Consider the following 16,950-nt stretch of genomic DNA (forward strand, 5'->3'; position numbering starts at 1 on the left):
AGGGGAGTTATGGAAAAGGCCCTGCTCCATTTGGGGCTGACCAGGATGGAGAACGGAACTCCGCTTCTCCCTTGGTGAGAGAAGCCTGGTTTCAGCCAAGCGTCTGAGACCACTTGCTGCCTGGACCAACCTCCTGGTGGATGGAACAACTAAGCCCACGGAGACTGATCAAAGGACTGGCTGCATGAAGACAAGCCCTGCACAAAAGGGTGGGGTTCTGCTGAAGTGTCCTTGGATTCACCCTATTTTGAGTTTTAGAATGCATTCTTGCATTCTTTTGAGTCCTAACAACATGCCATGTGATACATATTTTACAAACTGCATCATTGACTGAGGAATAACTAGCTAAATCTGGGCGAGCACTAGATGTTTAGAAATACCCCATTTGGAAATATAAATGTATGTATAGCTTGTGTAATAGACCCTGGCCAGTTGGGTACAGCAGTGTAGTAGAAGGCAGATATACTGGCCACTGGATAAGCAGTTTTTTGTCCCCTGACTGACCAGAGCAGGGGCTGCTCCAGGCTAGGGTGGACACATGACTCCAATTAGCCTGCAAAGAGTCAGCTGAAGCTACTGGGCTAATGCGAATGCCTGACTCTAATTAAGGCCCCTCTGATACTATAAAAGGGCTCACGCCGATCAGGCCGAGGAGAGCCAGGGAGCCAGAGGAGAGGAAGTGCGGCTGAAGGGCTGGGTAATGAAGACACCCTCAAGCCACTGAAAAGGGATCCCTAAGGTAAGGGTGAAGAAGGTGTTAAGAGAGAGAAGCGGGAGAGCTGCGGGGAAGTGGCCCAGGGAAATGTAGCAACTCTGGCAGTGAAAGGTCGGCTGCCAACAGCTGCTGCCATTATGGTCCCTGGGCCGGAACCCGGAGTAGAGGGCGGGCCTGGGTTCCCCCCAACCCGACACTACAGAAACACCTCGGGAGGGGAAGACAGGTCCCTGTCAGGGCAGGAGGCTAAACTGTTTGGGAATAAGCCCATAGGGACAACAGAGCCTGGGAGTTCTCTCACTGACCTCCTTGCTGGCTTATGATGAAAAGGGCTGAGTAGACTGTAACCCTGGCCCTAGAGAGAGAAGGGCTACATGGAGGGTTGCAGTGAGCCTCTGAGGCTACCATAAACTGCCTGGAAGCACGGGACCCACGGGGACAAGGTTGGAGCTCTGCCACACTTGCTACTATACCACTTAGAGTGTTAATTATTTAGTGCAGGGGCTGACATTTCATCATGTCTGTGTATGGTAGCTAGAACAATGGGGCCTCAAGTCACTGCCTCAGTACAAATACATAAAATAATTCTGCACTATATATAGTTTTACATTTTGTTTTTCATCTACTTATGTCTTGTTTTTAACTACTTCTAAGCTTTCGCAGACAGGGGTTTTCTTTACTTTGTCTGTAGAACACCTATGAGAGTGGGACACTGATTTGATCTTAATTTAATAACAATTAATGATAATTTCCCACAAATGCTTGCAGTCATTGGGAGATAAGATTGTTAATGTTTGATTTTTAATCGTTGTTCTTCAGTAGTGGGCCCATAGTAAATAGCGGTTTGAACCAAAGGCCTCTGGAGTCAGTAGAAGTCCTCTTTCCATTGACTCCAATGGGCTTTGGATCAGGCCTTAGGTTCTTGATACTCTTTACAAACCTCAGGGAGTTATTTGTTGCCTTATGGAATGATTTCATTACTTAGATAGGACATCTTAGCGATCTAAAAAATTATTTTTTTTTACCCTTTTTGTTAGGCTTTTGAATGTTCGTCAACGTCACCTCTTCAAACTGTCCCTCATCCAGAGTCTTATTTCTTTGTGATCCATTCTGGATTAGTGTCCTCATAGTTGTTGCTACTGCAGTTTCAGTAATGCTGAATTACAGCCTGAGTCTAAAGTTAGAGAAATCATTACCTTTCTCATTTTAGTGTGTGGAACAGTTGGCCCGAAGCCCACAGTTAGATTATCAGAAGGTCACAAAGTCTGTTCCTGCTTGATTTTAATGTCTTGCCTGGGCTTTCATTAGATAGATGTGTGCACAGTTTGCCAAGGGAGATGGTATCACCTTCACCAGAAGATATTCAAGGCCAGAAATGACATCCATCTATCAAGAATGGTTTAACAATAATTAAATTAATCACATCATGGAGGGGGATGGGTTAGATGACCCATCAGATCTCCCTGTATTGGTGTGAAAGTTATATCCATTTACAATCACTTCTCTGTTGTGTATATAGCTGATATGTGAGTAAAAGGAATATACAAAAATATTAACAAATCACTTAGGCTGAATGATGATTTTTGGATAAAGAGAAACATAGATTTCTAAATGACCAGCATAATATGCTGGTCAAATGCTATCTTTCTAGTCAAGGACAAATGCTTTATCCTTTCACTACCTAAAATGTTTCTTTGTAACCCAAATGTGAAAGTCCAGAATCCTGTATCCTATTCAGCATGTTTTTGGTTGAGAAAAGGTTATACACTAAATATAATATTGGGGATCTGATAAAATTGTGAATGCTAACAAACACACCAGTCAAGTACAGCTGGCTTTAAAAGATAAGCCTATAAAGCTGAGAGTATCCATCCCTACTGTTCAGACTGATTTGAAGAGTAGTCATAATTGTTCCTACAATTCTACATTTGATCAATATGTCTTTAGGACACAAACACCTAGAATCCAAAACTCTACTCAATAAAAATTAAATGCATAAAGACTTGATTAACTATGGCTTAATCCAATTTAACATCTCTCCTCATTCTTTTAGGGGCACTTTATATATAGCTGTTTTGTGTAATAAATGATCAGGGTGCTTGCTTTACACACTATATTTTGGTGAAATCAGCCTCTGCCACTCAAGAAACATTTGCACAATTTGATCTTGTAAATGGTTTCCACCATGCTTTTGTAACCTTCCAAATCAACTTTTTGGTCCTGTCTATACTGGAATGTGGTGGTGGTGAGGGGTAAGTTTTTTGTTTTTTTTTTGGGGGGGGGGGGGTTATATCGGTGTATTTTCACCAGTGGAGCTACACCAGTGCAACCCTTGAGTGTACATACACTGCACTTAGATGGGGCTTGCACTGGTGCCATTTACCTAGGTCACATTGAGGCTAGTCCTATTTTGCACCAGTGCGAACAGTGCATTCCATTGAGCTGTCCCCAATGACACTTAGATCTTTCCTCTGAATGGTTACAGCTGATTGAAAACATTGCAATATTTATTTTTCCGTATGAGTAGTTCAGATTATTTCTCCAAACGTAATTCATTTTTTACAAATGTAAAATAATTCACATCTGTCACCTTGATGCTAATTCATCTAATCCAGTTGCATCCTGCTGAGTCTTGATTAACCTAGTTAGTATTGTACCACGTGCACCTGTTGCCACTTCATTGTGTAATTCCATTTTTTCAGATCATTTATGAATGTTCTAAACATCACCAATTCTGGTATGGAAATGCGAACAGTCCACTGTTAACCCTTCACTGTGACCATCCTGCTCTTTGTGTTGTCTCTGCCAGCTTCTAATCCATTACAATCCAATCTCACCCCATAATTACCTTTTTTCAGTCATTTCTTTGTCAAAGTCTCTTTTGAAAAGTCCATATGTCACCCAGTTCCCCTTTGTGATGGGGTATATAAAGCCTGCATTGACATGGAAGGGGTGCAGGATATACTTTGGGCTGGAGTAGCTCAACCCTGTTGCACCTGCGTATCATGTCAGGAATGGAGAAGGCGTTTAAAAGGAGGAAACTCCATTCAGTAGTGGGCAGTCCTGGAAAGAGAGTAGGTTGTTGAAGGCAGCCCTGGGAAGGCAGCTGGGAGAGGCCTGGGAGCTAGCAGAGACTCTGCCCTCGCAGAAAGTGAAGACAGATCCCCTGTGCTAAAAAGGGGGAAGAGATTGTATCCTAATACTTGTGCTGGAGACCCGAAGAAATTTGGAGTGGACTATAGCCCATCCAGGGCCCCTCTAAAGAAAGAGAGGCCAAATATCTTGGCTAGAATTGACTATAGGCTTTCTTCTTCTTCACCCTTTTGTTTAATCTCTTGCTAATTTTGGATTATGTGTCTGTTTCACTTGGGACTCTGAAATGGGGAGAAATAGTCTTGGCTGGCGGGCTGAGAGCCAGTCATTGCTAGGTTGACATCAAATGCTTCTGATGGAAGGATTGGACTCATGTGTCTGCACTTTTCATGTAGCATCCAATGAGGGGACAGATCCCTGACATCCAGCTTTCACAATTTTTTTGACTTGATCAAAGAATTTTAGTAATTAGTGATGTATGATTTTCTGTTACAAAACATTTTTTCTTTTCTCATTGTCAATCACTTTCAACAGCTGGTGATGGGACACTAGATGGGAAGGGCTCTGAGTCACTACAAATAATTCTTTCCCAGGTGTCTGGCTGGTGGGTCTTGCCCATATGCTCAGGGTCTAACTAAATGCCATATTTGGGGTCAAGAAGGAATTTCCCTCAGATCAGATTGGCAGAGACCTTGGGGTTTTTTCACCTTCCTCTGCAGCATGGGGCATGGGTCACTTGCGGGTTTAAACTAGTGTAATTTGGTGGATTTTTTGTAATAACTTGAAGTCTTTAAATTGGAGGACTTCAGTAACTCAGCCAGAGGCTATGGGTCTATTACAGGAGTGGGTGGGTGAGCTTATATGGCCTGCGATGTGGCCAGACTAGCTGATCATGATGGTCTCTTCTGGCCTTGAAGTTTGAGTCTATGAATCACGTTCATCTACATGTTTTATAATTCTGTGGTTAGTTATCTTTTCAACCAGTTTAAAGACTCATTGATCTGTAATTCTCAGGATCATGCATGCTACCATTTAAAAAAAAAATAGATATGGGTGTGACATTTGATACTGCACAATCCTCCAGTAGAGGCTGATTTTAATGAAAGATTGCATATTTTTATTCATTCTGAAAATCCTTCAGAATGCTTGGATGAGTTCCATCTAGTCCTCATGACTCATTGTGCTTCAATTTTTTGGAACAATTTAGCAAGGGTCGTGGTGGATTCGCCAACACTGACCATTTTAACATCAAAATTGGATGTTTTGCTAAAAGATATACTGAATTATTTTGGAGAAGTTCTATGGCCTGTGTTATACATGAGGTCAGACTAGATGATTACAATTGTTCCTTCTGGCTATGGAATCTATGAATCTCTAAATTTATGAATTTGCTCCAGGACCAACTCTTTTGACACCTCAGTTTTTGACAGCACATCCTCTATTGCCCGAGAAGAGCAGGTCTAAGGCAGGTATGTCTCCAGCATCCTCTGCTGTGAGGACTGATGCAATCAAATAATGCAGAGAAGCTGAATGTCCTTATTCGCCTTCATTGCACCCTATAAACCCTGGTCCTGATATACTTAAATAAGTTCTTGCTATTTGTTTTTGTCTTTGGCTATTTGCTCTTCAAATTTTCTTAGTCCTAATTACATTTTAACATTGTAGCCTTTCCTTAAATTAAATGAATAGCACTGTGTTAAACAATAGCACCCTCTTTAGCCCTGAGGCCTCGTATAGCTAAGCCAAAATCTTACAGGCCTTAGCCTGTAGGCCTTGCATTACAGCCTTACCTTGCTTATATACCTAATATTTACCAGGGACACTGATTTAACACAGAACTATCCATTCAATTTAAGGAAAGGCTACAATCTCCATAATGTATGCTCCTTTATTAGTTTCACTGGGTTGGATTTCCATTTTTTGAAGAATACTGGGTTGGCTAGAATAACCTATTCAGAATCTTGTATTACTCTTATCACTGTAGGAGCTGACAGCCTTCCAGTAGTGTGTTAATTGCTGTTAAACTGTGCAATTTAACTGTAGTATTTTCCTCTGCTTTTCTAAGTTCTTTACTGTTAGGATGCACGCCTCTTGTGGTTCTGTTATCCTGTGCTTAGCTTCCATGCTGAGTTTTTCAGGCTTTTAATTTCCTCTTTGACTTAAAGGAGATTGTTTTGACTAGCTTCCTCAGTTTTTGTTTTACATCCACATTTCTAATGTTTAGTGTCTTTTGCACTGATTTTTCTCCAAGGATGTTGTACTTAATTATCCTGCAGTCATTGCTACTCAGTTTCTCAACCATGATTACTTCTTAAACCAACGCTTTTGTGTTGCCTAAGACTATAATGATAATTTCTCCTCATGTGAGCTCTAGAAATAGTTGTTCCAAGACCCCATCATTTAAGCAGAAATATGAACCTGTTGAGTAGAAGGAATACACAATCAAGTGTACTCCTCTCTTACGCTGAATGACCACCTTGTGGGTGAAGATGAAGATAAAATTGTTTCTCAAAACCTTGTCACATTTTGGTATTTAACCTGTTTGTATGAAAATAGTTCAAGTCATCTGTTATGGCTTTTTCATTATATTTAGTTGCTTCTTTGGCCTCCCCGGCAGTGTGCAATGTAACTTTTTCCTGATCAGGAAGCCAGTAATATAATACCTTAGACCATTGGTTCCCAAACTTGTTCTGCTGCTTGTGCAGGGAAAGCCCCTGCCAGGCCGGGCTGGTTTGTTTACCTGCCACGTCTGCAGGTTCGGCCGATCATGGCTCCCAGTGGCTGCGGTTCGCTGCTCGAGGCCAAAGGGAGCTGTTGGAAGAGGCGCAGGCCAAGGGACATACTGGCTGCTGCTTCCAGCAGCTCCCATTGGCCTGAAGCAGCATACCGCGGCCAGTGGGAGCTGCGATCAGCCGAACCTGTGGATGCGGCAGGTAGACAAACCAGCCCGGCTCGCCAGGGCTTTCCCTGCACAAGCGATGGAACAAGTTTGGGAACCACTGCCTTAGACGTTGGGCATCAGCAGCTGTGAGGAGTAAATCGCCTGCTGACATCAGGAACGTCCCCACCTTTCCCAGCATAAGTTTAAAAGCTTGAGATGCCTTGACATAATAAGATATTAAAGATGAAGAAGTTGCTGCTGCTGCTGTGTGGTCTGGGATAATCTGAAATACAAACTTTCAGACTGCTAGTTGGTTTGTTGCTGTAACCCAGGGATATGCTTTTATGGCAACTGAGCATTGCAAGTAGGTGGTGCAGCATTTCAGCTTTAATAGGGTATATTAGCGTATACTACACCTGTTCATAGGCCTCCACATTAAGGGATGCACTTTCATACACAGTTGCAGTCGATGCTTTGGGGAAAATGTATCTCCACTCGTTGCCCCCACAAAATCCTACAGCTGTTCTTACAAAAAGGTAACTGTGAATTACTATGTATGTACTTGAAGAAGCTGCAGTCACCTCATTGTCCACCTTCAAATCCCTTCTTAAAACACTTCTCTCCTGATGCCTACAAAAAACTTGACATTGGCTAGGTAGCTGATGGGCTGTGAGCGTGGCTTATCACACTGTCATAGTCATCTCATGGGTACCTAGTTCTTCCATGTCAATTTGAATCCTCTTTTGTCTGATACCTAGATTGTGAACTCTTGTTTTTGAGTTTGTGTGGAGCCTAACACAACAGGGCCCTGATCCCTGAGTAGGGCTCCTAGAGGTAAGCACAGTACAAATACTAACAAATGTCTGTTTACCTACGTATGTGTAGGGTTTATACGCTCAAACACTGCACGTGAAAAACATGTAGGCCGAGGTCTGGAGGCTAGTTGTGGGAATCATGAAATATCTTTTTGCAGAAATAATTTACAAGCCCAAATATTCAGAATTTGTGTCCACATGTATATGGCTGTTGCAAGTGCAATTGTGATAATCTCATGTACCAATTCTATCTGTGTGGTTTATAAATGTTTGGGTCATATTGTTGGCCAGGAATGTTACTATATTAGCCTGACTTGTCTTGGACGTTGGCAGGGGACACTGCAAGATTTCAGAGGCCATTTACATAAAGCCAGCCTTTCCAAATTTAGGGCCAGATCATCAGCTGGTGTAAAGCCCCATTGAAACAAATGGAGCCATATAATTTTATACTGGTTGAGGATTTGCCTCTTCATTTTCCCTTAACTGGCCTCAATGTTCCAAAATATCTTGTGTTGCCATTCTGCTAAATCAGCTTTAACTTTAATTAAACTATGGATTGCAGTGGGGCACTAACAACAGTAAATCAGTTACTGGATCTAGTGAGGGGTTGGGAGATTGCTCTGGTAACATTACTGCAATATTTGCTGGTTTTGCACTCCAAAGACACACAGACTCTCACCAGACAGCCACTAGATTAACAGTGACAACGGTTAAGTTCGATTGCGATGTCTCATGAAAAAAGCATTGTGTACTCTGATACAGCATCAGGCATAATGACTATAGCTGTGATAGCCTGCAACACCTCCTTGGCAAGCACAAGGCAGTTCTTGTAAAATTAAAAACTTCCTGAAATTTGCAAATTTAGGGCGAGACTAATTAAGATTTTGGGAGAGAGCCGCATGTTTTAAAATAGATTGTACTGCACAGCTTGTACGTGTGCTGGTTTTATTCTGGCCTCAGAAGGCCTTTCTCAGTACCACCCTTACATAAACCTTATAAAGCTTATGCTCAAATTGGTTAGTCTCTAAGGTGCCACAAGTACTCCTTTTCTTTTTGCGAATACAGACTAACATGGCTGTTACTCTGAAACCTGTACATAAACCAATGGACCTTGTGAAAATAAACATGCTTTTGGCAGCTGAGAGTTTGTAGCCGGAGCCTGCCTGGGGGAATGGTTGAGTTTTAAAGGCAGATGAGCTAGTTACCAGCTCTCTGTAGTTCTGAAATACAGGCACAGAGCACAATAGGCTTTTGGAAACATGAGGGCATTCATTGCCAAAACACACCTTGACCTGCTTAGACCTGACACTGCTTTAGGTGAAATGGATTTTCTCCATCATTTCTCATTTTGAAATTGCAACTCTTGGCCAATTCAGAGCTCATGAAGCTCATTCAGAAATCTGACACTTATCTGAGTATTCTTGTCTGTATATTTCTTTTAAGTATTCAGTACAGTTTATTTCTGAATGATGCTCAGAATGGTTCAGAGTCGATTATGGTCTCTCTGTGTGAATGAAAGTTTACAATATATCTGGGATTTTTGGTGTTTGTATTCCAATTCTGGTATTTACTCTCATATTATTGCTTTATAAATATATACTTTTTAAAATGGTGGGTTTTCCCCCAATAGTTTTTAAAAGCTGCTATCAAAACTTCATCAATCAGCTGTGCAACAGCAGTTCATATGAATTCATTCATTTGAGTCAGCTGCTGGTTTAAATATTTTTAACTGCTTCTTAAAAAATATTAAATGTATTTTTAAAACCTGTTTTTAAGAGCCAGTGGCCTGACTAAGCCATCAGTTACCTGTGTACAACTCCCATAGAATTCTTTATTCTGGATACTGGTGATGAGATGAGCCACCACAGATTAAGTTTTATAGATTTATTAGACTTTAGTTTAACTTCTTTCCTTTTAACTCTATCTCTAAAGGAATGCTACACACAGTAAAGTCCATATAAACTGATTATTTGGGCTAGGAAATAGAAAAATCTATTGTTGATAGTCAGAAAAGAATTTCCTCTGATTTTTCCTCAGGTGTTTACAAGGGCAATGGTTGCCCTTCTCTGACATGAGAAACGGATAGGTTTAAGATGCTAGAGCTGTCCTCAAAAAGTTCCATATACAATGGAGCCTGGTTTGCTTCTTATCTGAAACAATTATCCAAGTTCAGAATAGCTGTGTACTGAGTAGACAAGATGAAAAGTGAGGAAGGCATAGAGAGAGACTTCAGCAGATGCATTAGTCATGATAATGTCTTATGTCCACACTAGTTTGGAAGTATGTTTCTCACATATGCTGTTTTATCTAACACCACTTCTTTCCTCTTTCCTTTCAGATGAGCATTGCTGTATGCATTGGATTTTTTGCTGCCTGGAGCCCATATGCCATCATAGCCATGTGGACAGCCTTTGGATCCATGGAAGGGATTCCTCCCCTAGCCTTTGCTGTGCCAGCTGTCTTTGCAAAGTCCTCAACACTCTACAACCCAGTTACCTATCTTCTTCTGAAGCCCAATTTCCGAAGCACCCTTGCCAAAGATTTTGGAGTTCTCCAGCAATTATGCATCAGGACCTGTTTTTGCCTCAAGGCCCTACAGAGCTGCAGTTATAGGTCAGTTCTGGAAGTCTGCCTGAATTCATTTAAAGGGAGAAATGAGTCCAGCTGTAACTCGGTGCAGACTGTGGAAGGATGTTCTTACTTCCCTTGTGAAAAGTGCAATGATACTTTTGAATGCTTTAAGAACTATCCAAAATGCTGCCAGGAGAGGTTAAGCACTATGGAATGCACTCCTCAAGAAAGTGTGTCTTTGGAGAGTAGTCTCCAAGCAAAACAGAAGCAGGGTGCCAAGAAATCTGTAAAGGTGGTTGTTCAAGGAGAAGAAAGCACTCAAAATGATAACTTTGAAATCACCTTGGAAACAATACCTGCACACAGCAGATTTGCAAATCTTTAGAGTTTCATTTAAGAAACAATAATGTAATGGTACCAGACTTCTTGATGTAACCTTTTCTAAACAGCCCATCCACTGCCACTTTCTATACAGTTTTCCTGGTTCCCTCACCTGTCCTTTGATAGAATACCTAATGGAGCATGAACTTGTTAAAAAGAACGTTTGACTCTCACAATGCAGACTTCAGTAAGTATCTTGTGCTAACTGTATTCAAACAGTACTTACTTAATATTTATATTGCAGTGGTGCTCAGAGTCCTCTATCAGGCTTGGGGTTGAATTGTGCTAGGTTCTGTATAAACCTACACAAAGCCGCAGTCTCTGTCCCAAAGAACTTGAAATCCAAGTAGTTAGTCTTACGTTCCTCAAGAGACACCACCCAAACCATCAGTGAAATAAACTGCATATGTTTAGTTATATAAATAATCATGTGGCACCAGCACATTTTGGTGAAGTTTCTATGGTGGTTCATAGGGAAAGTACTTGAATGCCAGTGTCCTAACCATTTAAACTCTACCAGTGATTCTGAATAATCATCATCATCATGTTCCCATTACGCCTCTGGCGTTTAGGGCAGTGACGAAGCGCCTCCACTCCTGTCTGTTTCTGGCAAGTCTTTCAATGGTTCCCCAGCTGTGCCCCAGGTTTTTCAGCTCGTCTTCCACAGCTCTTCACCATGTTACTTTCAGGCGGCCTCGTTTTCGCTTGCCTTCAGGTGTCCATGTTATTGCTACTCTAGTGATGGAATCAGTTTCCATCTGAAGAACATGGCCAATCCATCTCCAGCGCCTCCTGGCAATGATGGTGCTCAGATCCTCTTGGCTGCGCTGTGTCAATAGATCTTGGTTTGAGATTGTTCTGGGCCAAAAGATACAGAAGATTTTTCTGAGGCGGGTTGTATGGAATGAAGACAATTTGGACATGTCATACTTTCTCATTTCCTAGTATTCTGCACTGTAAAGTAATGTTGAAAATACACAGCTCTGATAAACCTTGAGTTTGGTTTTGGTGTTGTATTTTGATGGTTTCCAGACTGTATTCCCCCCTGAAATTCTGAGTAAACCGCTATTTAAATGGATGTTGTTGCAACAGATAGGATATAGCTTGTTGACTTGGGACCTATAGTGTGGCTTCTCATCCTCTGCTTAAACTGTCTCCCCCTTCACCTTCCATCTATTCCCATGTGCATGATGCTTTTGATGTTTTTGTTAGTTTCCCATAGTTGCAGAGTGTTTGTTTAAAATGACATGAGCAGCTGTTTGTTGCAGAGTACAAAACATTTAGCATGTATTAGAGAAAAAGCTCCTGTGTGGCTAAAACACCACGCCTCTTTAAGAGCCATGAACCCTATAAACAAGCTGTTTTGTTTTGGTTTTTGAAGGATGTGCAAATTAAAACTGAAGTTTCGATTAGCATTTTCTCCAAAGTCTCTCAAGGCATGTTGTCAGTGATCGGAGCAAATCAAGGGCCCAGTCCCGCATCACTGAGGTTAAAGGAAGTTCTGCCATTGACTTCAAGTGGAATAGGATGAGGCCCTAAGGACTCAATACTGCAAAGGTTCGTGTTTCTGCATAACTCTATGCACTGGATCAGCGTTCATGTCACACTCCCAGTCAGAACCCAGCCCAGGCTTATGGATCCTGGTCACATGTCACCTGATGCATGTTGCGCATACATGCTAAGAAGAAGACTCTATGCCTGTGGGTGTCGACATAGCATCTGGGAGGGTACTTCTCAGCCTCGGTAGACCCAGGCTAGCTCTGCTCGAGCTGGCACGCCAAAAATAGCAGTGTGGCCCCGGCAGCATGGTGGCAGTTTGGGCTAGGCGCCCTAATACAATGCCAGCGGACTCCCCCGGGGGATACTCAGCTAGCCTGAGCTGCCCCCTGTGCTGTTGCAGCCACACTGCACACAGCAGCACTGTGTAGATATACCCTATGAGTAGCCCTACTGGTTTCAATGAGATTTCTTACTGCATGCACACAAGTCTCTAGAGGACTGGGGCCTTAGGTGATTGGCTCGCTTCAATGAGATGAAATACCTGTATGTTGTGATTAACTGGAATATGATAAGAATGCAGGACTAGATAAAACAGGAAAAAACAACTCCGTTAACCCACGCCTTCAACTGAAAACACATGTTGGGGGAGAAAATAAGAGTAGTTTGCACTATACAGTGTCTATGTTCTCTGGAAAATTCATGAGTATTTATACAATGGTTATTATATAATGTAAAGAAATCAAGTTAATGTATCACTGTTTCTTCCCTCCAAGTCTGCTTTGGAGTGCCTGAACTAATCATAAGTTTTGAGTGTGGAGTAAAACATTTGCTTAAAAATCAACATGTCACTTTCAACTTTTCTTTTCTCTACAGTTCAGATTTCAGATGACAGGTAGAACATTTTTTGTTTTACAATGAACGTTGAACCCTCGGCTTATTTCTTTTTGGAGTTAATAGGAGCAGGATTGTGCCTTTGAAGAGAATTATGAAGCAATGCCCAGTGTCCACAAGCAATCAGACTGACAGTCCAATTCAGAATTATGTTTGTTGTTTGAAAAAAGTTTTTCTTCTTATGTTAAATGCTTTTACTGGTGTGATCAGTCACACAAAATTCTCCCCAACCTGTCTGCCTTTGGATTGGTCCATCCATCATTTTCCGGAGTTAGACTATTTTTATGAGTTACTTGCAAATAAATGTATTTGTAAATCATGATGCTGCTGATTACAGGGTCTTCTTGTCATTATTTATTATAACCTTATGAAAAACTCTGGTGTCAATTATTGGAAGAAAAAAACTTTTGTTTTTCCAAGTGAAACAATAAAAGGAGTGATATCCTCATATCTGGGGAGTGAATTCATACTTATTGTTGCTGATGGTCTGGTGCGATTTTTAAACACATTGAGTAAAATCAACTTTCAAGGACAGGTTTCAGAATAAATGTCAGTAGTAACAGCAGTAGTAGTAAAAGGAAGGGGATTTCTGGGCAGGTGGTAGTTTTTTCATGCCCAACACGAAGAAACTAGTGTAAAATGTCATGCCTATCTACAGAAGTTGGTAGAGTAAAGGATATTACCTCACTAATGTCCTGGGCTCAATATGGTTACAACAACACTGTGAAATACCACACTTCTCAAAGTTTTTTTTAACATTTTGTAAGAGAATATGGTTGCTCTGGATATTTGTAATGGAATATGAAGCCTTTGGCTCTCAAGGTCACCAGTTCAAATCTGACCCAATCAGAAGTGATTGAAAGTCATTACCATCTGGTGGCTGTTTGGAAGGTTTGGTGATACAAGTGATCTCAGATCCTAACAGATGGCTAACCTCATCACACACACAGATGCTATCACAACTGCCATGAAATGGCACTTTTGTTGTCAGGCAGGTGGCTAGTAGGAATGATTGATGTTAACATTACTGATTAGTTTAGATCTTTAAAAACAAACACCTTTGATTTGAAACAAGCTGATGATTATGCACATGATTATAATTGTTATAAAGAGGACAGTAATCAGTTTTTTTCCATGTCCACTGAAAGCAGGACAAAATAAGCAATTTAGTTTGCAGCACAGACAATGTAGGCTAGATATTAGGAAAAACTTTCTGACTATATGGATAGTTAAGCACTGGAACAGGTTATCTAGATAAGTTGTGGAACCCCATCATTGGAGGTTTTTAACAACAGCTAAGACAAACACCTGTCAGGGATGGTCTAGATATACTTAGTCCTGCCTCAGTGAGGGGGCAGAGGCTGGATTAGATGACTTCTTGACATCCCTTCCAGCCCTATGTTTCTGTGATTCTATGACAGCTAGTCTATGTAACCACATGAAACTATTACCCTCATCCTCCCTCTCCCAGACCTTCCATTTATTTGGTACATTTACTTGTTATGTCTTTGTGTTAAGATAGGTTGTACATTCTTTGGGCAGGGACTGTCTCTTGGTATGTGTTTTTACAATGGATCTCCAATCCTGCCTCAGAGCCTCTGGACCCTATTATAATAAGAATAATAAATAATGATCGTGTCAAGGTCAAGGACTGAAAGAGCATAGAGACTCAGGGTAGGTCTACACTTATGGTGGCATATAGAGTACAGACACTGTATGCCCTGTTAGCATGGATATAAATAGCAGTGTAGATGGTGAGGTGCTTAAGTTGTATAGTCAATTGCTTGATCACACACTGATACATTATGAAATATACTCAAGAGCCCAAATAACTGATGTCAGTCAGGTTTGTTAATGTGGTACAGGCAAAAGGTTCTATACGATACCTGTGTCTGAAGAGCTATCCTGTGTGGTGATGTTATATTCACCTGACACAAAGTTACACCCCATAAGCCATCTTTTTATACCCCGCTTGTTTTACCAGTAAAAGGTACTATATATGTCATTTGAAACTGGATTCAACCCATCAGCTTTTTACCTTGTTCTTCTGGTACCCTGGTGTACACCTTATCATTGTTTTGAAAGCATGCATTCCAAGTCATGATGTACCTTCATCTCTGTACATTCCAGGTACTAAGGAATGTGAAGGTACCTCCTAAGCCTGTACCAGGGTAAACAGACTTGTGAGGGTAACTTCCTTTCTGTTGCTATGAAGAAATAACCATATGTTTTGATACTGACACTTTTCCCATCTACTTAAGCCAAAGTTTACTTCAGCTAATGGAAGGTGTTATGGGATATGTAGCATAAGTGAACAGGATTATAATAAATTATAATAAAGGTGCAGGCCAATTTGGGCTATCTAACTACTATATCTATGCTTAATAATATTTGTTTTTAATGCTTAAAATATGGAGAGAGTGCAGATAATACCTTTTATCAGCTGTTTGAGTTTGATTTCCACCTCAGATGTGGTACTTTCTGCCTCCATATCCTTGTTGCTATTAGTGACCCTAAGCTTTTTAATCTCTGCCCCATCCTCAGTTCTCAGTGGTCCCACACTTCCTTCCTTTCTTTTTATTTATATGGCTATAGAATCCTTTGGTTTTAATTCCCTTTCCAAGTTCCAATTCTGCTTGGCTTTTAGCAGTTCTCACTTTGTCCCCACACTTTCTGACCTCCAAGAGGCAGCTTTCTTTGCTGATCCCTCCCCATCTTCCATTCCCTGTAGGCTTTCTGCTGTCTCTTAATCATCTGTTTGAGATTCTTGCTCATCTATCTTGGTCTGAAACCCTTCCCTATTAATTTTTTCTCCTTGCTTAGGATACAGGCTTCAGATAGCTTCTACAACTTTGACTTAAAGTAATTCCAAGCCTCCTTCACATTCAGATCCTTGAGTTCTTCACTCCAGTCCACTTCCCTAACAAATTCCCTTAATTTTTTTAAAGTTTGCTTTTTTGAAAATCAAGGACTCTTGTTGCAGATCTATTTTTGTTTATCCTTTCATTTAGTTTAAACTGAATTAGCTCATGATCACTCGAACCAAGGTTGTCCTCTATAACCAGTTCTTCCATGGAGGTCCTCACTACTCACCAATACCAAATGTAAAATGGCATCACCTCTCGTTGGTTCAGCAACTCTTCGGTGAAGAAATCTTTCAGCTATCACATCCAGGATAATCTGGATTATTATTATTTTATTTTATTAGCACTTATCCTCCTTATCTGGGAAGTTAAAATCTCCCATAATTGCAAAATTCCCAGAAGGATTTATTTAATTAAAAACATTAAAGAGGTCTCTATCCATATCCAAATCAGATCCTGGTGGTCTGTAGCACACCCCAACCACTGTATCAGAGGAAACTTTAATCGCTTTCTTCCCCAAAGTGATTTTGACCCAAACAGACTGTCTTATACATTCCATCTCTTCTAATTTCTTTACAGTGTACTTTATCATTAATATACAATGCTACTCTGCCACCTTTGCCTTTATTTCTGTCTTTCCTGAACAGCACATGCCCTTCAATACCTGTACTTCTGTCATGACTACTATTCCACCATGTTTCTGTTATCCCTATATCTGGTTTCACTTCCTGCAGCAGTAGTTCTAGTTCCTCCATTTTGTTACCCAGGCTCCTTGCTTTGGTGTACAAGCATCTTAATTGTTGCTGCTTGGCTTCGCTCACATTCCTCCCCTGATTGGGTACAGTCATTCTTGTGCTAATTATCACCTATCTGACTAGTATCAGCACTATCCTTCCTCTTAAACTCCATTCTCCTACCCACTGCTGTTCCTTTCTCCAGTGATGTATCGGATGCCCAACCAGAATTGGAATTTTAAGTGTCTTTACTGTTGTTCCCTGCTGTATATATTGTTTGTTATTACCACAGCATCTAGGAGCTCCAGTCCTGGACCAATCCCTACTGTACTAGGCAGTATAAAAACACAGAACAAAAAGACAGTCCCTTCCCCCAAGGAATTTATAGTCTAAATATGAGACAAAAGACAACAGATAGATACAGGCAGATAGGAGTACAAGGAAACAGTGAAACACTGTTGATCAGCATGATAGCCAATAGTCTCTGCACACCAGCAGTCTAACT

At 41.0% G+C, this 16,950-nt stretch overlaps 1 protein-coding gene across 3 annotated transcripts in view; it reads left to right on the forward strand.

Annotated features, from left to right (window-relative positions):
• LOC144260409 (opsin-5-like) overlaps nt 1-12,166 on the forward strand; it is a 64,257-nt gene extending 52,091 nt beyond the window's left edge. For 2 of the 3 annotated variants that reach the window (XM_077809032.1, XM_077809031.1), the window contains one exon: nt 9,843-11,042. In XM_077809032.1, the coding sequence (XP_077665158.1) occupies nt 9,843-10,460 (618 nt within the window). In that variant the 3' untranslated portion in view covers nt 10,461-11,042. Of the gene's footprint in view, nt 1-9,842; nt 11,043-11,837 lie in introns of those variants that run through there. The other variant, XR_013345015.1, reaches the window with a different exon arrangement.
• Nucleotides 12,167-16,950: the final 4,784 nt, after the last annotated feature.

The sequence above is a fragment of the Eretmochelys imbricata genome, chromosome 2, assembly GCF_965152235.1.
Source record: "Eretmochelys imbricata isolate rEreImb1 chromosome 2, rEreImb1.hap1, whole genome shotgun sequence".
Taxonomy (NCBI): Eukaryota; Metazoa; Chordata; order Testudines; family Cheloniidae; genus Eretmochelys; species Eretmochelys imbricata.